Raw genomic sequence first — 23,674 nt, 5'->3', positions numbered from 1 at the left:
GGTGGAACTGAGTCGACTAATATTACTTTCTTTGCAGCTTGGACACATTTAACAGACATATTTAAACCCAATACATCCAACAAGTTTATGGCAAAATAACTGAAGACCTATCATGTCAAATTTAAGACCTTTTAAAGACTTATTACGACCCCTCAGGAAGCCTGGGTTATGGTAAGACTGGGCATCACTGTTCGTGTGACAGTACTGACCGTGACGTAGCAGTGAGACTTGATCTTGTCGATCCAGAATCCGTCCTCCACCACACTGCCTGTGCGGTTCAGCAGTTCTTTGAGTTGGCCCAGAGTGAATGGTCGAACCTGAGACGAGAAAAGACAAGGGACAAATGAAGTCTAAGTAGAAAGTGTGTGCCAATAAAGCTAAGGGAACACGTGGACAAGTCCAACAGATTCTGTACAATGTTGAGGAGGAGCTGTAGAATCTGAAAGTGTCTGAAGTCATCACGATGGAAAATTTACGAGTTTTCACTTGTTGAAAATTTCTGTTCATGTCATGTTGGATCAGTAGTGAGTGTCTACTGCAACATCTCTGTAAAGGGTAAAAGTCTCTGAAACCTTAAACTTTTTACTCCCCAAATGGCAACTAAAGAAAACTCCCTTCATCTCATCTCTTCATTTTAAAATGCAAACACTTTTGTTACTACCAAACAAAAACCACAATCATTTCAATGTTTATCGGGGTTTCTGCAGATATCAGCAAATCTAATTTAATGTTTTTTAATGCCCCAATATCCAACTCCATGTCCAACTGCAGATACAGTTTTATGAGTCGACAGTTTTACTGTCGACGGGCTTTAACCAGGTTCTGAATAGTTCCTCCTCCAATCACTTCTGCTGAAACTTGCATTTTCCCATTTTTCTGACATTTGCTAATATTCCCTCCACTCTTTCGCCACAGCATGAGCACGGTCACAGCACGTTACATTCAAAGCATCCAGTGTTGTGACTTTGTGCGTTGGTCATAAACAATAGCCAATTAAAGGGTTCCGCCTGTCAATCATCACACTATACTTCTGATCAAAATTATTAATGTTTATATCATCAAAACAAATTATGAATAACAATACTTTTTTTCCATCAAGTGTATTTAATTTTTTAATGCCTCTGGACATTGAATTTAATACTTTTTAATGCCATTTAAGGCCTTAATTTTCACAAAATCTATTTAATGACTTTTAATGCTTTTTAATGACCTGCAGAAACCCTGTGACACTGAATCTGGTGCTGATCCCAATTTACCATTTTGTAGATAATGAAAATTACCAAGAAATCCATGTATCATCATTCTAATAATGTAATCATGATTTTAATAGTCCAAAGCACTTTTAAGAGACCATACTGAGTTTGTGCAGCAAATTTCAAGTCAATGTAACTATAACAGCGCTACCATGTGCCTGACTAGGCTCAAGTTTTTTGGCATGAAACAGCAAATAACGACACACGTAAACCAGCACAAACTCAATGGGTTCTCCCACTTCTGGGTTTGGGGTTTGAACCCTAATTACAGTCTTGTAATGTCTCCATAACTTGAGCTCCTGTTTGTCTGACATCAGTGACGTGGGGTGGCATTACAAATGTGCTCGCCTTTGATCCACATCAAACCTTGTAGTCTGCTCCTATGACGCAGGTTGAGAAGAATCTGTGAAGACTAGTCATTAAATGTGTCATGTCTGGTCTCATCGTGGCCTGTTGTAGTCATGCAGTGCCCCTAGTGGAAGGGCACACTTTGCTGCAGCCATAACAGTGCTTCTGACTTAATTATGGGTGTGATAGGGATGTGGTTACTGCTGGCATCAGCTCAGATGCATCATTCCTAGCACAGTGGTGCACTTAAGAATGCAAGACTTATCTGTACTACCATATATGTATATTTTTTTGTTCTACTGCATTACATAAGCCAAAATAAGTCCACAGCAACGTTTTCCCATGAGTGCTCAGTGACGTGGAGACTCACCAGATTGGTCACATGAATGATATTTGAGACTTTTCCACGAGGTGGCGACAGCTGCCTGTTTGTGCGGATAGGGTCGTCGATGGTGACGGACACACCAGACTTCTGCTGACTGATGGATCGACGGACCAAGCTGTCACTGGGGGTCACTGAGGGGAAAAAAAAAAAGAACTGAATGGGAAAACTGAAGTAAGACCAGAACAGCATTGGAACCCAGTAAACGACAGATTACTTTACCTTTGGTGGCCTCTCCGTCGAGTTTGGCAGATGTCTGTGTTTCCATGGTGTCCTCTGAAAGACTATTCTTCCTCCTATCCTTGGAAGTCCGCCGTTTTTCTCTGTCCGTTTTGTCCATGTCTTCCTCTTCGTTCCCCTGTCCATTCTCCTGACTGTTGCTTGGGACAACCTGGGGACCATTGACATTACCATTATAAAATCACACCAACACAGACCTGTTCTGTCATCTAAAGCATTTACTTATAATAAATGATGATAAGTTCAGCCCTGTCCCACAGACCCCTATGTCTCTGTACCTGTGTGACTGTTCGTCGAATCTTCAGACCCTTGTCCTGGTCGTCTCGGCTGGGGTCCAGGTTCTCTTCGTCCCCAGAGAGTTGGAGCTCCTCTGGGTGAAGCTCCACCACGGCCTCCTGGTTTACTTTGATGTCTGGGATTAAAGACTGGTGCACAGGGGGACAAAAAGGAACAAAGGGAGGATTCAGACATGTTGATTGGAAGTACAGCATGAAAGTCAACAGCAGTGGCGGCTCGTCCTTTCGGTCCTTCAGTGAGCATTAAAGTGATGCATTTCCTGCTTGGGGTGCAAAAATCTGTGCCCGAGAACTCCACAGACTCTTGTTTTTAAATTGCGTGTGTGCAGTAGACACACCTTCAATGCAAGACATAGAAGAGCCTTTGGGGCAAATTTTTGTGCCCAAGCACCGCCCACAGGAGTAAACGTCCCATCCAAAAAAGAATCAAGACCTTCCTCAGAAATGCAATGTCACAAGATTGTCTAAACCAGGTGTGAACACACTTTTTCGGCTTGTGAGCTACTTTTAAAATGACAAAGATAAAATTATGTATGTCTACTATATATGAATATCAGCGAATTACTCAGTAGGTAATACTACTGACTTCGATGTGGGAGACTGGGGTTTCCAATCCTTACTGGAGCGCTAACAATGTTGTCGTTTAGCCTGTTAACTTCAATAATTAATGCCATGCGATCTACCTGTAGTACCTTCGCCCCGGTCTAAATCCATTGTCCAAATTATCAGTGGAAAAGACACTTGTCATAGACATGTCTGACCTTAACAGCTGAGTCATGGAAAAATTGACATGTTTGAAGGAAATTTGTGAAATTTACATATAAAAAATTAATGACTGAAAACACATACTGTGCATTTTTATTTCAATTCAAAATAATATTAAAATAGTGGTGCATGTGGTTATAGTGAATCTGAAAACTGACGTACATACTGCGTCCCACCAAAAAATAATTCCACCAGTCTCCACTGGTCAACAGCAGTTACAAAATGAGGCTTATGCTGTCGGGGGCCAACAGCAAGGGTATATCCTCGAAACCCCCCCAATCCTCTGCTCCCCCAACTATTTGGAAAAAACACACCACCTGGTGTCAAAATATGACATCATGTAAACTCTAGGTAGTGGTATGACGACAGATAATTTTTAGACAATCAATACAAACTCAATTTGAGCTACATCAACCTGATAGTGGCAGAATAATGGTCAGAGACCCAATTTTTCCCCACAAAACTCCACCTAGTGAATGAAAATGACACCATATGAACTCTAATACTCCTAGAGAAGCTGAAATCCATAGGGTTCTTCCACTAGGTGTCCCCTATGTTGGTTATCAAGGGAGAAGAAATCCAACCAAATCTATCCTAGTTATCACGTTCACACCAAGGAGATCCAGCGGTGGATCCGACAGCATTCCAGGTAAAACCATTATAACTCCATCTCCCCAAAATTCCATTTTGGGGATATAATGACACTGATCCTGAGGTGGCTTGTGTTGTGCCTGTACCTTCAGTGAGTCGGTGGTGATGCTGAAGGAGGGCTTCTTGGCAGTGACCGCTGTGCTCGAGCCCCATCGCCTCTTCCTCCCTGCTGCAGTTCCCATTTCCGGTTCTCCTGCTCCCCCCTCTGTGGTGGCTGGAGACGTCTTGCTGCCTGCAGACCAGTCAAAAAATAATGTTGACGATCACAGAGAAGACACATTCTGGATGCATTCATACTTCACACCAAATACTGGAGCAGAGTGTTTCCCAAAGCAAACTAACACATTAGTTCAGTGTGTTGCTTTGTGTTTGCACAACACAACGGTATCACATCAACGTGGTGTGAAATGACATAAGTGTGCTTCTGGCCTTTGTTTTCTATCAACATAACAATTGGAGTGTGAAGGTTCATTCTGACTTAAATGCGTAAGAAGATACCATACACATGCAATATCTCTCCAGCACATGTACTTACTTTAAGTTTTCACAAATGAGTTTCACACATTAGTTACTTGTAATTTTTGACTAATCATATTTTCTACTATTACAGGTAATAAATCTCTAATACACTGTATATCCTAGCTTTAACTTTTAAAAACCCTTACTTTCCTTTCCATTCTTCTTCATTCTTCATCTCAAGTATGATGAGAGATCAGATACACATGTAGAATTCCATGTATACTTACTAGTCAAGGAGATCTTGCGAGCGGCGAAAGCCTTAGGAGTGGTGCTCTGGAAAGAGAGAACGACAGAAAGAGAACATACAGAAACCCCAGGGGTGTGGGGCGAGATGAGAACCCAGAGTCCAGACCCGAACGGGCAACAACAGAAGAGGAGGTGAAACAGGAAAAGTGGAAGGGGAGGGGGTGGGGGGAGTAAAGTAATGGAAGCCTGGAGGCTCCAATCGTACTACATTAGGGAAAGGGGTTTTTGGTCGATACAGAGAGTCCAGACACATTTCCGCCTTCCACCTCTCCTCAAAGACACTGACATAAATCTTTAAGCTGCTCCCGTGTGTGTGTGTGTTCAGACTAAGGACAAGCCAAGGACATGATGTGCATTAGGAAATGAGTAAGCCTGGGAGAAACGTATTGAGGGCAGCTACTATATAAATGTGAGACGAGTGTGTATAAAGGTTTTGACTGGATTCTGTCACTGTATAGAAGGTGCCTGCACTCACTGTTACAACCACTAAGGGGCAGAACGATGACTTGAAGCGCTCTGTTCAATACACTAGAAACACTTAACATAATGATGCATAAAACCAGCAGTTGTACCTTCAACTAACAGCCAAATACAAAACACATCCAGTGATTAATATCAATGTATGAGGTGATATTTTCAATTAACATTCTATTTCACTACTAATGAAGATGAATCATTTAACATTGTTTACCTATCTTTTCTCTAACAGTATTTTTTATGTTCATAATAAAGTGTGCAAATACACAATGCATCATGGGTACAAATATTTCTGTAAATCCTAATCTAAAGGCATGCAAGGCACTGCCACAATTTAAGCAATTAATGATCTATTGTGGAGAAAAAAAACCACGTCTTTAATTCCAGATACATTCATCTCTACGTCAAATATTGTCATACCAGCTGATATTTATATCTGCAAATTTGTTGACATTCACCAATGGCGGAAGCAAGTGTTTATCTGTTGCTGTACAAAAGCCTGTTTCATGACAGACAGCTCCATGCAGCCAATCAGTCTTTGATGTCAACGCTATTTATTTTTCATAAATTATTTAAAGCTCATTGATGGTAGTAGTGTATTTTGCCTGTTAACAGACAAAAAACAACATGAAAACAAAATAAACAAATAAAATCATTGGTATCAGTGTCGCTATCTGCCAAAGTGTAGCCACTTGGCCCAAAATGTGTGGGTTAGGTCACCCCTATCTTTCTCATTATTGCGACTCCGTACTCTACAGTCATGATTCAAATCATGAATTGCGGTTTAAGTTCATAACATGATCTGTTTAATGTTCCCCCAAACCCAAACCCAAACATGACATCCCAATATCTGTGGATGACTGGGAGTGTGTTCTATTGGGGAAGTAAAGTCAATACATAGGGTGTATAGGTCTAACATGTGTGACACGCACTTATTGATCGTTGAGTTTTATCGCTCTGCACTGTTAAAGCTTACATGGGGCTGATTTAGCATTAATACCAAAGCAAGTAACTCAATCTACTACTACTTGTAACTGACTATCTCTTTAATGCTGATGAGCAGAGGTGGAAGACAGAGTGCTGAGAACTCATCCGACTACCCATTCAGTTAAACAACTGTAGCCCAACAGTGTAGGCTCTAATCACCTTTGTGAAAAATACCAAATTTAAACTGCAGTACATGTGAATGTGAAAGGTTTGGCACTAAAGGAGAAATTGATTCATTATTTATGAAATACGATATGAAGGTAGGAGAAAGCTGTTTTACAGTTATTCCTTTAAAATCAGATACATTTTAAATAGAGGAATATTCCTGGTACCATTTGACACCTGATTCCTTACTGGCTCGACTATGGCCCACCCGCACGACAGTGTGTACTGTATCTAGGCAACAAGGATCCAATCAGAGAAGGCAGAGGAGTGAGGGCAGGGCTTGATTTGAGTGTGCAGATTAGCCAGCAGACAGGAACTGATGTCTGGATTGGACTTTTTTCTTGATGGGGGGCTGGGGAGGAGTTTTCTCGATCGACTGCTGGTCACAGAGTCACATTTCAGTCTTTTGGGGAAGGGGAGAGTTTCAAATTGCCTTGTGTGTGATTCTGATGGGGGGATCAGGATGGTGATGGTCTGTATCATATAGTCCCGGATTTGACAATAAATCCATTTGTGTCCATATCTTTGATGTTGTCCAATATACCGTCCTAAAAGTCTTTGACACAGTTTCTCTGAAATGTCTGCCAGATGCAGAGTAGAGGATCATGAGTTCCTGGTGAATACATCCACTCAGTCATGCTTTTCAGACTCTGTCGCTGCAGGGGAGCCAATGATTTGTTGTATATCCAGCTCCCTTGATCCAGCAGTGGATGATCAATGTCACAGTGCATGCACAAAACCCACAGCAGCATAAGGTGTGTCGGATTACTTGTCCTTGGCATAATGTCCTTGGAAAGAGTCTTTCATCTGTTAAAATGAAGTGGAGTTCACATGAATGGCATGGAGCACTGTAACAGAATTTTTCAGGTTCCTTGAAAAAAGCTGGATAGTTTTTCCAAAGCAAACGATGCTTTCAGCCTTAAAGCTGAACCAATGATTTGGTTCCAGATATTTGACAGCACAAAAACTCTCTACTGTAATGTCCACACAGCAGTTCCTTGAAGTAGTCCATCTTCCAAGCATTTCATTTTCCATTGGACTAAAAGCCAAAGCAGTGATGTGACCAAGTGTTTGAATCCGGATCACCATATTGCAGAGGTTCTTTGTGCAGAGTCATTACTCTTCCTCACAAGAAGAGGGCAGCAATAGCTTGAAGGTCCAGAAAACATGGAGGGGTTTAGACTTTTATCCCTCCAGAAATTTCTTGTTAACTGTCCACAAAATGGCAGAAGGGAAAATGTGGTGAAAAGGGGAGGCAATACAGTAGCCCTCCCCTTTCCTTATCCCCCCTATCATTCATCACTGTACAGTACAGTCCAGTCCGGTTCAGATAAACGAGCAGGCTTCCAACCCCCCCGAGGGCTGGGGTTACCATGACAACTGTGTGCTGCTGCAGTTACCATGGCTGCCCCTTTTTTGCTGTCAGTGTGGGTCTGATGCGAGCTGCAGTTCTTGCTTGGTTCAGCTCTTTTTTCCCCCCTCACTTGGACTGGAGGGTTTTACAGGAGGGGCAGGAGGCCTTGCAGGATCAGGCTTTACTCAGGTGCCACGTGGGGCTGCAGACTCTGGGCCTAACTCAGGTGCCAGCACCGCACTTGGGCATAGCGAGACAGGAGTTGTAGGAGGAGTAGGAGGAGGAGTGGAGGAGGTGATCGTGTTGGTGGTGGTGGTAGTAGTAGTAGTACGCAGCAGGTACCATTAGGGGCAATGGAAGAGGCATGGGCACCTTCATAACAAAGCAATCAGTGGGGTTTTAAACAGCAATCACACCATAAATATATATAGTGAAGAGAAAGAGAAGTGGTCATGATGGAATACAAAAGCCAGAAGATGGAAAGTAAGGAAGGGCAAAAAAGGGGAGAAAGACAGTAGTAGAGAGTGAACAAAAAGAGAGCGGCAGTGTAAAAGGAGCAATAGGCTATGAAAACAGGGAGAAGGAAAACAGCAGCTGTGATGCATCTCTACACATACTGTCAGAGTGCATTACTGATGCAAACCCAAGGGAAAACAAAACCCACAAACATGCATACACTGTACAAAGATAAGAACTTTAACAGCATTAGAGCTTACCAGAAAATCTAATCTGTGTATTCTAGATAAAGTCAAGAGCTGCTTAAAACACAATGGAATGTACGCCTGTGGCAATCTTCTATGGATGCTTCATGAAACACAGGAAATAATGAAGACTGAAGCCAAGAGTCAAGTGAGGAGCATGCACTATTTAAATATAAACACGTATGTCTAATTTAACACACTACCAATTGCTTTCAAGCAGCATCAGAGCTCAACATCCCTCTGCAGGGCCCAGACAGATGAGGTGAGTAAAAGATGATCTAAGTGATGAAATATTAGTTTGGATTTAACATACAATGGAAGAAATTAGTTCATTACAGTTTATCTAAGGACCCAACTCCAACTCAAGCCCTGCTCATTCACCTATGACAGTTTGGATAGACCTCTAAGGGCTGTGCAATATGACAAAACCAATGTGTGATCATAGGTAAACAATCGGTTAAAATTATGCTCTATTTTAATTATTTCCTGGTTTCATTAAAAAAAAAAATCTCTCTTTACATGACACGATAGCAGGCTGACCAAAACCAGGAGCTGATTCCTAAAAGTGAGGTCACATGGTTTGGGGAGGAACACTAATTTGAAAATGTAATTTGCTAAATTTGAAACAGACAAACATCATTATTAGATAGTTTTACTAAAACCTTGACTCTGATTCTATGTCCTAAAATTTCTGTATAAGACAATGCTGTCATATGGTGTACCAACCATCAAAAAGACTATTTTGTCACTGGAACACCACAATATTTTTTAGATGAAGCTATGCATCTCCATTAGAAGGTTTGTCCTTCTGTCCCTCTGTTCCCGTTATATTTGAAATCAGTTTTTCAGCTTTTTCAAGTCAGACTGATCTGAAACTCAGTGTGTGCTAGGAGAGTGGATCACTCAGAAACTGCAATTGTATTATTTCACCGTTTTTTGTTGAATTATTGTTTTTTTTTTTTTTTTTTTATTAAATAGCCGTGCAATAAGACAAATGATGCACACTGTAGCTCCATGCCCACTTGTATAGTCTCCCTCATAACCAAAATGTATATTTACATTCTTACATTTTTTCAGTTAATAATTGATATTTTATTTGACGCTGAATTACATTTTCTTCATTTGTTTACTGGGGACAACAGTCTAACTGTCTGAAAGTCCAATTTCACACAGTAAATGAATTGACACATGGTTCAGTTTGGTCTGGGGTAGGTGTCACACCTGCAAATTTGGCTCCAATAAAACTGCAAAGTCTGAGAGTTAGGACCAAATGAGACAGTAGGTGAGAAAGTTCCCTGAGTTAAATAAATGTTATCTTAAAATTAAGCACAACAAATGCAGTTGGCTGCAGGGGACACTTGATACTCTTAAAACATTTTTGTGAGAGGATTCCCCTCTAACCAAGAAAATGTTTGAGCCCTGACAGCACCTAAGCCCTCTGAAACCCTATGGAGAACAACGGATATGAACGGTTACGGTACCTGGACATGACACTACCTACATATTGAGATTAAGGTTTGGTCATATTGCAAAGCCCTCAGACTTCCTGCTGAGTAATGAAATCTGCATTAAGTGGAGACGCAGACATTGAAGTCATAATTGAACAAATCAAAGCCTTCACAGGTCAGAGGGGGGTTTATGGAGGTCAAAATGTTGGGGCTGTGTTGGGTTTGAGCAACTCAACCTGTGCTTCAGACTATGCATGCTTTTAACCATGTGAATGAGGAAGGAGGTGGGTTAGTGGGAGACAGATCATAGACCCTCAGCATCCCCACCCTCCCAGTGACCTTACCTCCTCCAGGTGAACCTCGCTGTTCTCCGGCTCTGCCCCAGAGGCCGGCTGCTGGGCCATGGGGCCCTCCGAGTCCGTATCCACCTCTGTGATGGCAGCTGTGCTGGGCTCCGACACCTCTCTACAAGACAAAAAGATAAACAGGAAAGAGAGGTGGCAGTTACAGACTGTCTCATTGCTTGGGGACAATCACTGAGCAACACATAAAATCCTTCCTGCCTGTGGCTATCAAACTGTTTAATTCCACATTATAACCACATCATTTTAATAACAATTTTTGCACACTTATCTATACCATAATACTGGAAGGTCTTAATTTGGTACCTACAGTTGAGAAATAGTCCCGTCTCCACATTAAATATCACAGCAAGTTCATAGGACCGATATTTTGGGAGATATTAGTCATTTTGGAATACAATAGCCTTACAATCATGTTGCTCGGTTGATGGGAAGCGCAGTACCACACTGCATGACAGGAAATGAAGTTAAAAACAGGAACAACACATTTACTAACTTCAGCCCCTAGATATCGGTATTAATATATTATCGTTTAAATTTTAAAGAATGGCTCACCAAACAATTTTTATGTCAGTACTTATAAAATATAGACTAACATCATTTACCAAAAGTCAGCTCTCCCTTTAATTATCATATTGACAATGTTATTGTCAGGTAAGTATTGTACAAGTTGCTGCTACTTTTTACTGTACATGAATGGAGCAGCTGTAACATACAATTTCGCCCTGGGACTAAATGGATTCTGATTCCACTGCCAGACTGGACTGAGAGAAGAGCTGATAAATGTGCCTAGTACTTCTCACCTCTGGCAGAACCTGATATGTGGGCTGCCAGGGCAGATACTCCACCACCAATGAGTGGATGTCACTGCTCTAAAAGATGCTCGACATGCTTTTTCTTTTAAAAAGATATTTGACTCTGGACAGGGCATTTTAATTGTGTGATGTCAAAAGCGAGGACAGTATTCCAGCATCTCCTCTGCTTGAACTTTGGACAAGGGAAAAATTTCAGTGAATATTCACATTCCAGTTCTCAGTAGCTCTACCTTAGAGCCTGTCCACATGACAAAGAAATTATGTCAATCCCCAAAAGTTTAATATTGTTTCAGCCTTTTGTCCACATGACACCAGTGTTGTCGGTGCCCTGAAACAATATTTTTTGAGAACAGGTCCCAGAGCAGACAAATCTCACAACGCCGCCCTTGCGTTGCCATGTGGATAGGCAAAACACCAGTTTTGGAAACGATGTCGCCATACCATGTGACCAGAAGAAGAAAACCCCGGACTAAACATCCGGTGACAACAACAACGGCGGATTACAGAGTTGTGTTTGTGCTGCAGGTTGATGATACTTAGAAACAGTGTTATCATGTGGATGGGGGAAAAAGAGAATCTTTGGTGCCATTATACTCTGCTTTGACCATTTTTATGAACAGACTCTACCTCTTACCTCTATCAGCTTCAATTTGGTGATGATGCCTGTGGATATATCCCCTACCCAGAAAGGTACTCGTCCAAGAAGAGCGAGAATGCTAAAGATTCCCAGTCCTGGTTTTGAATGTGACATTGAGAAATATCCCCACTTCAGTATCAGTCTACACATATGATTACCCACTCCTCCACAGCTTGTTGAAAGCTTGTGTGGAATGTGAAATGCCATGTGTAGCCTAGAGCAGTTACTTTCATTTGTGGTTGTTGGATTACTAACAATATGCAATGTTGAGAAAGGGAGCAAGCCTTCCTTAAAGCTCAGCTCCAGAGAATGTGCAACATGATGCTCAGTCAGAGAGGAGAGGGCCAAGCAGACGAAACGATGTGTAGGACAAGACAGAGAAAAACACTGGAAGAGTCGGAGGAAGGGTGCTGGAGGCCACTGATCTGGGTCACCCATGCTATAAATAACTCACCAGCTAACTGACACCCAGGGTCACAAATACTCCTCGAAGTAACTCATAGTTCAAGACAAACGCTCACAGCTCATTCCATCTGCGTGGTCTTCATCTAAACTACACTAACTAATTTCTGTGGTAAAATGTTTGTTAGTGTGAGTCCAAACCTCACACAGGCAGTTCTTTCTCACATTTGGTTGTTTTATTGCCATTATCCTGGATACAGCAAAAGTGAGCAGATGTCATTATATTTTTAACCAGGCCCTCACCTCCCCTCACAGCATTATCAAACACCTCCTCCGCTGCCTCCCTGTGATGACACAGGCAGCACTCTGTGGGTGGAGAACTCTCCTGAAGTATCCCTGGCCCCATCAGCTGCTATACACTGACACTGCACTGTCATTGCTGGGATTCAACAGTAAATAGGGGAATACAAGACATAATTAAACATTACTTTAATGAATCAACCATTAAACAATGGATTGCTTGATACTGATACACATTCTAGGTACCAAGACAATATCTTCAGTATTTGTCTCTACTTGAATGGTAAATCTTTAATGTTCATCACATATAGTGTTTGTACATAAAAATACATGCTCATAAGCAATAACCTACTTAATGTGATTATATGCAGATCATTATTTTTCTGTATATTTCACCCCGATGAGGCAATGACCTACAAGATAAGAAACCACAGAAAAATTCTAACTACAACATATGAGGGCCACTTCTAACATTATTCAAGGTGCTATTATTTTAGACATAAAAGCCATGCACTCAACTTGCTTTCAAGTGTTAAAACAACAGGCCCCTTTCACACCTTTAATGTGCATGTTTGCACCATGATCAGATGACAAGTAGACAGCTCTGAGTCAGATCAAACCTGTCACTGGAGTGGATTATTACATGCATCTCATTTACTTGTACTCATACTCAACACATTCTGAAGCACCAACCTCAGCTGTTCACATAATGATATGCAAGAGCTCCAGAGCAAGGTTTCATTGTGTCTAAACTAGGAAGGCCCTATTACTACTACTTAAATTTTGTCACATGGAAGATCCCATTCAGCTTCTGCTATCTGCAGAGTTTGATAACAGGCAGATGTGTAGGTAAACGGGCTGCATTCACCCCTCCTTCTCCTCCACCCACATCATTTCTCCTCATTTGTCCTCGGTGTGGATGTCAAAGTCAGTGTATATGGATGTGTGTGTGGGTGGGTGGGGGCACCAAGACACACCTTCATGTGGTGAAAGGGAGACAGATGTCAACTGGAAATACAACTAATGAGGCTCAGGTGTTGAAGAAAGAACAGCGAAAGTGAAGTACATCTGAAATCTGAGAAGAAACCCTGCAAAAAAAAAAATGCCTTAATCCTCATTAAACCACTCACAAAATACCTAGAACACGGCCGTAATGAAGATTTGATCGGATAGTCCAATCTGGGCAAGCTTTACAAACCTACTTCAAACTGAGTCTCAATAATCAAACTGGCCACAGTCAAAACATGGTCACCAATCAAAAGCAACATGTAGCCAGCTCCCAAGGGGTGGGTAGGACAAGAGTGAGACAAGGACAAGGGTGGAACAAGTTCTGGTGCCAGCTGGGAGAATTATATCACAACATAAGGGCCCATTCACACTGACTGTACAGCTAACAGATGTCTGCTTTAATGATCTCCCTTGATAACAGTGGGATCATTAACAGCTATAGCCACACAAACCCCAAAATACTAATATGGCCTTCTGAGTGTGAGACAACAGCATGGTCACGACTGAATTCTAACGGACAACTAATTGCAGATTTAAAATGAGAAATGTTGTTTGACATACGGAAAATGAGCGATGTTTCGGCTACCTGCCTGGAAAGAATTAGCAGAGGTCACCAGGAAAGAGAAATGAAAACTCTTAAGTCCATTAAACAGATGACTGCATGATTCTCACCATTACAGTATATTATCTGGTTCCATTAATTATTCATCATTGTGCTCTTTTAATAAACCTATTTTAAGCACTGATGACTGAAAAAACACCCATTTCCTCCTTAAAAAAATCTTCCCTGCTCCTTCACCCAACAAAAGCCGTCCACACCTCACATGGGCGAGCATGTTCCACGCAACTAACCAGGCCAATGTGAACTGATGACATGATATGTAACAGGAAAAGGGCTACTAGCTAACCGGCAGCCGTACTGTACGTAGAGCTGCCGTCTCGGTACGTTCACGACGACCGGAGACCGGATAATGTAATCCATTTGGTTTTTAGTGAGGGTCTGTAAAAGTACAAGCAGCCCCCCCGAAGCCTCGCGTCGCCCCCTGGCTCACTCTTACCCGTTTTTGTTGCCTTCGGACAGCATTACGGCTGGCGTTGAATGGGAACCCCCCCGGAGGAAAAATCACACTCCGCCTACTGAAGCGTACTCCGGTCACGCGTGAGTTAAAATCACGGACGCGAAATTATATTAAAAAAAGATCCGATCACGGTTGTCTCCTGCAGCTGGTTTGCCGTACACTGCGTCGGTATCAGGGATGCAATGCATGCATGACGGCCATGTTGGCTCGCGGGACCAGCGACAAGTCAGCACGAGTGGAAATGAACAGCGGTTCCGGACCATGATTTTCAAAGTAAAAGCTTTGTAAAAGAAATGCGAACGTTTAACAACAAAAAGTTACTCATCGAGTGCATCAAACAACAAAAGTTTACGTTTGCCAGAATCACGTAGGATTATACTATATCAAAACAAAAAATGTAGAAAAGTTAAGGAGTAAAGTTAGAGGGGAAGTAAATGATATTAGTTATCAAAATAAAAGGCGTAACAAATATCGTTTTCATATTTAGTTACACGGGGAATAAAAAATGTTAGTCTCAAATAGTTAAGAATGTAAAGGATTCGGTGCTTTTCATCGACAAAAACCCGCAGCTCGCTGGTTTACTTCTTTAAATTTACTTTACAGTTTTCACAGGTTCAACATGGAGGACGCTGTTCGGAGGTGAGGTGGCCCTACTGAACGCCTGACCACAAATACAGCCTGCTACAGTTAGAAGCACTGAGTGACAAAATATTTGTTTACAGGAGCACAAAAGGTGGAAGTTGTGTAACCAACGTGCTCAATGTTTCTTCTATTATGATATGAGTCATCTTTTACATAGAATACCACTAATATTTCTGCCTCTCAGGTGTCCAATTACTACACCTAAGGTATAATTAAGCTAGATACTTTAAAAACACAAAGCAAACCTAGACTACCAGGAACTGAATGGCATTATAATTATAATGTTTCATTGCAAAAGTTTTCCAAGCAGCAGGGCTACTTTTCCATGACTGTGGACTGAAAGTACTCCTTCAAAGGAAGCACAATTTCGTCATTTTCATTTAAGCTCTGTTTCTACACACGATGTCACCACAAAATAACTTCTAGCTAAACTTGAATTTTTGTTCAATGACTACTTCAGTGTGTAGCAGCACAGCGACACCTTTACCATACTGGGCTGGAGGATGCACCAGAGTTTGGCCACTTTGCTTCTTTATTCTTTGATGCATAAATATAAAGTAAATCCAACCATTTAAAAGACAGTGATAGTAGTGCACTGAACATTATACATATATAACACATATCAGTGTATTCACATTGCTACAGTGCAGACATGGTCTTTCCTAATGAAACAGTAAATACTATTTACTGTAACTGTGATAGTGCACCTAATATCCTCCTTCTAGTTTTCAGCAAACAAGAACATGCCTTCATGTTACCTCCATTTCTAAATATGATACGTCTGAAACACATGCCCTTCTTACAACATACCAGGAGACTTACACTTACTCATAGCATGTATTAATGCCACCTTTCTAGCATATGACCTGATGATAATTTTTCCATTAGAAAATTATGTTGCTTATCAATTCTAAATGTGTCAAGGAGAATTATGTTCTTTATTTCTTTAATCTCACATAGTTAATAATACTATTAATGATTTAAACCCATTTTTAAAATCTATTCTCAACTGATGCAGAGTTTGTATTTAAGAAGGCTACCTTAATACTTTAATCCTTAACTGTAAGCTTTATGAAGACTAAAACATTTTAATTTAAAAGGAGGACGTATTTTAAATCCATTATAGATACAGAAGATAGTGTGTTTTAGGCCCAATCCCAAGGGCTAAGGAGACTTTTCAGGACCACACTACAAACAGAGGGGTATGAGAAATATCCCATAATTCTGTTCAAATCATCAGCAAGATGGGGGTAAACACAGCTAAAAAGTGCAGCAGTGTGATGAAAGAAAGACAAATGAAAGTATTTCCTTTGTAAACAACTTAATCTTTTGATCATTCGTTTCATGTCGTTTCAATGTGTTATAGACCACATTTCCATGGTTTGTGGTTGATAGATGCAAAAAGATGCCCTAAGCCCATGCAACAGAGACAGTTACAGCTGCTGACAGCACGGTGAATTCATTTGCGAACAAAGTTGTTATATAAACACAGTTTATGGCAGCATTGATGACTGCTGATGATATAACAGGTCTTGAAGGGTTGTCTTATTTCATAGTGAAATATTTCAACCCCTACCCCTTACAACTCTGTTTCAAGGGATAGTGCCAAGTGCAAGGGCCATGGGGTAGGCGTGGGGGGTGGGGGGTGGGGGTAAGGGGTGAATTGGGATTGAGCCAAAGTGACTGTACTGACCTTTTTGTGAGGTGTTCTTTCTCCCCCACTTTACCCAGGGCCTTCTTTTTATCACCATCTGGCTCTTGTTCTGCTTCTGCCTTCTGTGAGACAATAAAGAGTAAACGCCATGAAAGACAAACAAAAACAACACCTAAAGCTTTCAAACTCTCAGTGCTAGTAAGTAATAACAGGCTAGTTATCTGAATTTAACCAAAAGATTTTAATACAGAGGGTGAAGATAGTTGTGCTGTATTTCCTGTTAGAATTGGGCGTCACATTGTGAGGTAGGCTCTCTGTTACCTGGCTGTGCTTACTGATTTTTTGGTCAAATGTTATGGAAAAATTAAATTATTTTCCATTTCCTCCATTGCTTTCTACAAGGTAATGGAGGTAACAACTGGTATACCTTCATCTTTTTAAAATATATTTTGAAGGTTCTTCTGTGCACCACTAGAGGGAGCACCCGTACCACCAGTGTGGTTCATACCGTAGTTTGAGAAAGAAGGCCTCAGTCAACAACTAAAGAGAGCATTTTCACTAACCTTGAGCTGCCTTGCTGGAAGGGATTTGTCCCCTGAGGAGGATGACTGTGACGAATGTGAAGATGAGTCTGATTTGGAGTCAGAATCTGATGAGGAGCCTGACTCTGGGACTTCCACTTGGCTCCTCTTAGGGTCTTTGTCGACTGCCTCCTGTCTTTTCTTCCTCGCCTCCTCTTCTTGCCGTTTCTCCTCGTTCTTTTGTTTCTGCTCCTCCCTCTGACTTCGTTTCTCTTCTTCTTCTAGCCGTTTCCTCTCTTTTTCCTTCTCCTCTTCCAGATGTTTCCTCTCTCTCTCTTCTTCTTGTGCCTTTCTTCTTCTCTCCTCCTCCTCCTGCTGCTGGTTCTGTTCTCGTCCTTTCTCCTCTCTGCTCTCCTGATGCCTCTTTCTCTCCAGTCTCTGCATAGGAGACTCATTGAAACCGGTAGCGGAGTGTGCCTGGTCTCCAGACGCGTCAGCAATGGAGGCGGCCTCAGCCTCATGGAAAGCTCCCTCTTTCTCCATCTTGTGTACAAGCAGAGACAGGGGTCCTGGTCTGCGCTTAATGGGGGGTTCTGGGCTGCTTGACCGTGAGCTGGAGTCAGAGTCCTGTCTCTGCAAAGCAGAAGGAGGGAAAGCTGAACCATGAACAGCTTCAGGGCCTTCTCTTTCGTGGTTGTCTGGTGGAGTGTCAGGGAAGGGGAACAGGTTTGGTGGTGGAGAGGGGGGAGGAGTCGGGTGACGCAGCTGCATTGGGGTCTGCTGGACCTGTGGTGGTGGAGGTGGGATGTGCTGTGGAGGTTGAAGCTTGCGTTTGGATCTCGACAGTACACTGGGGGGTATCTGTTGAGGCTGAGGAGGGACCCTGCTGGCCCTTTTAGCTCCACCAGCACCGGGACCCCAGTCATCATCATCCTCACTCTCGTCATCACTAGCCTCATCTTCATCACTGTCCTCATCGCAGACCGGGACCCCGGCAGATCGGCTGAGGTGCAGGACAGGGTGGGCTGATCCTGGCTCGCTGGGTGCAGTGGTACCTGCCTTCTCTTGGGTGCGGGGCACAGTGGGGGGCAGGCTCTGGCGGTCTGGCTGGCCCAAAACACGCACTGACAGGGAAGCCACGGCGCGAGGAGGAGAGGGGGCTTGTGGTTCTTTGCGCCCCTGGCGAAAAGTGGAACGCTGCATCCGAGCTTCTGGGGCCTCTCTGGACTCATGGGAATGCAAACCGGGACCAGAACCCATGTCAGGGCTAAACATCATCATTCCATGGCCTGCATATGGCTCTCCTGGAGGTTGGGAGGGCAAGAGGCGATGCTGTGGAGTAAAATTATTAGAGTCAGTTTGAGATAAAACAATAGGCTACTTCAGAATTTATTTATTTATTTTTTTACAATTTCAGGGTAAATACCTTAAACCTTTATTTCAAAACTCAAAAAATAGTTGACTCAAAGAAAGGTTGGGAAAGCCTTGGAGACAAGATTTTATCATACTATATAGCTGTAATAAATATGCACTCTGAGTTTGTTGTGCCACATGCTTAAAACAATCAGCAAGAATATAAAAAATGAACAGCATTCGCCGCCCTGAAACACAGGGTAGTTCCTTAACAATCATGTTTTCACTACTCCTTTTATAATACACATTATGGTACAAATTTGTATTTTTATTTTTCTGCTCATTTTCATTGTTCTACTTATTCAAAGCACTTTCATGACACAAAAGTCGAACTTAGTTTTCACATCCTGAAGGTGCACATTAGCACACATTATTACTAAACGGGTATTAAAGCTGCGACTGCAGTGTGCATTAATACTGACCAGATTAACTCCTTAAATACTGAAATTCGGCCTCAAACAACATGACATTTTACAATACTTGACAGAATCCAGCCATACAAGTAATGAAGTCTTCATCACAAGCACATAAGAGTTACAAAATACACCCTTGATGTTTCCTAATTTTCCTGTTCAGTGTGTGTACGTTACTAACTTTGTCAGAGACATAGGCAGAGCTGTCATTGTCCTCTGAATGGTCATCATCATCCTCCTCTGCCACTGCTGGGCTTTCTGTCACAGATGAAGAAAGAGCATTATGTTTTTCATGAAGCAGGAATAAGGGATTTATTTTATTCTGAAGCCTGGTGTAATCTGTCAACACGTGTTTATATACCAAAGCACGTGAAACAAATGTACACATCAACAACACAAATTAATTGGACTGCTGGAAACAAAGGAAGGGGTGAAGAGAAAGACACCAGGAATATTCATTTGCTGCCAGACTAAATGTAGTTGGACTGGTATGTGAAGGCTTTCTTTGAAACGAAGAATATAGATGAATACCTTCAGTGTCATAAAATAAAAAGTAGTCTACTTTTACTTCTATGACTACTTCTATTTTTTTTTTTTTTACTTTTTTTTTTAGTGTTGTCAACATTTTTACATCTGCATAACATCATAATGACTTGGTTGTGACAGGAATAGCAAAATGTGTAAAAAGCAGGCATTATTCATTTCCATATGCTTTTGACAAAGCCACATGGAGCCACTTGAAAAGGGCCCAAGAGTCAAATGTGGCCCCAGAGCCACAGGTTGCCCACCCCTGACCTATGAGCACAAACTACAAGCTGAAAATGCAATTTGACTAAGATGTGGCATGTAGCATTTTCTTTTTAGCAATTTAGTCATTTTAATACCACAGTTGTTCCTCATGCGCACATGTTCTGTGAAAACCACTTCTCTCCAGACACTATTTTGTAAACACATCTTCCACTCAGCATTAATCCCAAGCATGTGATTTGTTTACAGTTGCATTTTATTGCTGTTTTACTGGGTCACCAGTTGGCAGAGGAAAACGTATAGCAATAATAAAGAGTGTGAAATAATTTTCTTAGTTAAAAGGGAAGACAAATATTTTTTGGTAGAGGTTAGAAATGTTAACCAAACCAAAGGCCTCAGTTGTACAAGACACAAATTACATAAGACACACATTGTGTAAAAGACGTAAAAAATGTTGTAAAACAAAAAACTTTCAGAGACAGTGTTCTGACATTCATAAAGTCATTAAATTATTACTATATTCTATTGCAATTTAGAATGTTTTTTGTAAGTCTGGGTCTCAAGGGTCTTGAGCTGAAAAAGTTGAGGTTTAAAGAAAAAGTCAGCAAAAACAATGGTTATTCAATCAAGTACTAACTCCTGTGTGTATCATGTGACAGACAGAAAAGAAAACATGGAATGTCTAAAAGCACTATTTTTGGTAGTACAATGCCATTGCTATTGATGGAAAAACTGAAGTGATTTTGGTTATTATCAAGAAAACATGGAAAATGGATAGATATCAGCTCTGAAATTAAACTCTTATGAGCTATTTTTGTTATCATTATATTTGTCCAAACAAGTGTATTTTAGTTGTACCAGGCATTAAAATGAACAAGAAACTGAAGAAAACAAGGGTGGTCTAATATTTTTTTCCGCAACTGTAGAACCCGTTCACTACTAACTCTTTTCCTGGTTGATAATGGAGGATGCCAGAACAATCTACAGCACTGAGACACACAGTGTGGAAATGGGTTTGGATATGTGAAACTTGACTAAAGGAACATTGTTCATGCAGCAGGCACTGTGTAACTAACTGATGCGTGACTGTGTGTGTTTAAATGCCTGTCCTACCATCAGCTTCTTCTTCCTGCTGGGCCTCTCTCTCCAGTCTCTGGCGGAGGAGCTCCTGCTGTTTGGCCAGATACTGTTTGATGAAGCTGTTCTGGCACATCTCCTCTCCTATCTAGAACATAACACATCAAACCAAACAGCTATGTAATGTAATCTATGTGAAAATCATGAAGACAAAGAGCAGCAGCTAGATGAATGGAAGAACAGGACATTAATCTTGTCAAAAATATATAATTCAGCCTATAAATGTGCTCTAACCTGTGAGTTGGGCTGCAGTCCACTGTGAGAGGATGATGATCTCTGCAGGTTTTCCAGCATCAGAGCCTGCACAAGGAAAAAAAAGACAAAAGATACTAACTATAATAAACTAATTTTAGCAAGTTACTTCATATAATAACCATGGCTGCTCTATTTGGACTATTTCTGCTTTAAGATATTCCAATATTACATAAAAATGACCCATGGCATTGAAAACTATCATCAAGTACTCTGAACCAAACCAATAGAATGAGGTAAGTATCACTGAGAAACATTACCTGAGTCAAAGAAAGTGATAAAGTGATAGAAACAGAAGCATTGCTCATGTTTTCTCCACTGACACATTCAAGTAAAAGACAGGAGTTTGATGATGAAACAGCACCTTTTCTTCTCCACTGCTAAGTTAGATAATGACACTGAATGTATAACATTCCTATGTTATGTTATTATGTTTGACACTGTTTATTGTAACAGTGGTATAACTGTGACAGACCACATGTTGTTTGGACAATTCCAAATAGCCTAGATCTTTAGTGCAGCTACTGACAACACAAACTGTTCAGAAAACAGAGGTTTCTGGTTTTACTGTGACTGTTTTCAGTCTGAAAACAAAGACAAGCTATCATGTAAACAAACAGGTGACACAGACACAGTGTTACTTTGACCAACCATCTGAGTTTGTGTTTGAATTTGATTCTATATCTAATAAATATTAGAGCTGCAAATCGAACCAAAATCAGTGTCAGCCTCTACAATTAAATAATCATGAAAGGCCATAATCTTGTCCTGCCAACAGAGTCTGCTAATAATTTACATTTAGAGAGGCAAGATGTCTTTGCATTTTTTTTAATTGTTCTTGCTTTTTTTTTTTTTTTTTTGTAGGAATTCAAATTTGTATGGCTGAATTAGGAAAAATGAGCATGTGAAAAAGATGAGTAATCAGTGCATTTTCCTCAAAAAACAAGAAATCAAATTCAAATAGTGATGATGTCCACACTATGACTTCACCAAATCAAGCAACTGTAATATTCATTGTCAGGTTATGCATTGATTTAAAGGGATAATAATAATAATAATAATAATAATAATAATAATAATAATAATAATACATATATTTTGCCATGTCAGTGCTGATTGGCTATCAGTCCTGACACCTAACCAATCACACGGTGCTGTGGGCGGGTCATGACTTGAGACCAGTCTATTTATTAGATCGTTTATAAAATAATAGCAAAAAAAAAAAACCAAACAAACATAAGATTTAAAGTATAGCTGTTAATATTAATTCGAACAATCGTCCAGAACAGAACATAAAAATATTTCCCGATTATTATTAAACATATGTTAAAAACGTATAACATAAACATATATCCTGGGTATGTGTGCGCTAATACTTCATCCATATTACATGTAACATATTGAACAATGTGACCGTTGACACCGGGGCAGATAACACACTTTACTTTCATGGGTCAAATCGAACCGAACATAGTGACTTGTACTCCGGTGAGACACCCTCATGGGAAGGGTCTTATGGAACATTCATTTGCAACGCAGACCAACATAAATAAGTGTTTTGAATCTGTGTAAATCGTCAACTCTTCATGGTCAGGTCACGGTAAACTTATTGCTCTGACTGTGTCTATTGTGCTGCCATAAATGTACAGCACATGGACAGAAAAACTGTTCTGTGTACATTTTGTTTGGTTAATAAGCCATCTTTCAACTAGTGAGCTGGCGTTATTACTAAATACATAATAAATAACAATAACGAGCAGAAAAGCGACAAAAATCAATCTTGAAACCGACTAAAGCGTTAAGTAAATGTGTTTACTTGGAGAAGCGCGCGCCCGTGGCCCCCACTCACTCACTTACACAGCGCGCGCCCCCGCTGGTGTACTGTACACTGTGTGCGGCCGTTCGCTCGCGTACACTCAGCTTAGGCCTCGACTTGACAGGTGCACACTTTAACTGTGTGCAACACGGTGCATCGACTACTTACAACCCGAGTGTGGTCGGTTGGTGAACAGTGCCACTGTGCTGTTGAGTGTAACTAACCGGCAACTAAACATGCCGTTTAAGAGCAATAATGTCTACCAGTCGATTTATGTATTCCCGCTTCAAGCCTACACACCGTTACGGCCTCTAATGTTAACCCCCCAACGTCTACGGACTGCTGCTGCTGAACTTAGCAAGACTCGACACAGGCGCCTAGCATGGCTGCAAACTTACCCCTTTCAGTCGCTTTATTAGCGTATTTTTCTGTCCGCTCTTCGGAAGGTTTCTTTCCTCCAAAGCAGCTTTCAAATCCGCGACTCGGAGCGATTGTAGAGGTTTTCCATCAAGCGTAATATCATCGTCCGCCATTTTGCTCCCTCAGCTTGTCTAAACTCCAACAAGCGTCGCTACGGCTGCTGCTCAGCGTCACTACTCGGCACTTTCCGGACAAACTCGGCACATCCGAATCACGTAACAGTA

The 23,674-nt window shown here is 41.2% G+C and overlaps 1 protein-coding gene across 1 annotated transcript in view; it reads right to left on the bottom strand.

Annotated features, from left to right (window-relative positions):
* The window catches only part of acin1b (apoptotic chromatin condensation inducer 1b), a 29,195-nt gene extending 5,593 nt beyond the window's left edge, over window positions 1-23,602 (bottom strand). The window contains exons 1-13 of the mRNA XM_030162678.1: window positions 23,429-23,602; window positions 21,197-21,262; window positions 20,939-21,050; window positions 19,260-19,336; window positions 17,295-18,584; window positions 16,771-16,853; window positions 10,177-10,297; window positions 4,682-4,727; window positions 4,022-4,167; window positions 2,502-2,648; window positions 2,206-2,374; window positions 1,972-2,117; window positions 210-317 (exon numbers count right to left, since the gene is read on the bottom strand). Of these exons, the coding sequence (XP_030018538.1) occupies window positions 210-317; window positions 1,972-2,117; window positions 2,206-2,374; window positions 2,502-2,648; window positions 4,022-4,167; window positions 4,682-4,727; window positions 10,177-10,297; window positions 16,771-16,853; window positions 17,295-18,584; window positions 19,260-19,336; window positions 20,939-21,050; window positions 21,197-21,262; window positions 23,429-23,563 (2,646 nt within the window). The 5' untranslated portion in view covers window positions 23,564-23,602. The remainder of the gene's footprint in view (window positions 1-209; window positions 318-1,971; window positions 2,118-2,205; window positions 2,375-2,501; window positions 2,649-4,021; window positions 4,168-4,681; window positions 4,728-10,176; window positions 10,298-16,770; window positions 16,854-17,294; window positions 18,585-19,259; window positions 19,337-20,938; window positions 21,051-21,196; window positions 21,263-23,428) is intronic.
* Between the last annotated feature and the right edge of the window lie 72 nt (window positions 23,603-23,674).

Source organism: Sphaeramia orbicularis, chromosome 18 (assembly GCF_902148855.1).
Source record: "Sphaeramia orbicularis chromosome 18, fSphaOr1.1, whole genome shotgun sequence".
Lineage (NCBI taxonomy): Eukaryota > Metazoa > Chordata > Actinopteri > Kurtiformes > Apogonidae > Sphaeramia > Sphaeramia orbicularis.
This window is presented reverse-complemented; position numbering and strand designations above follow the sequence as displayed.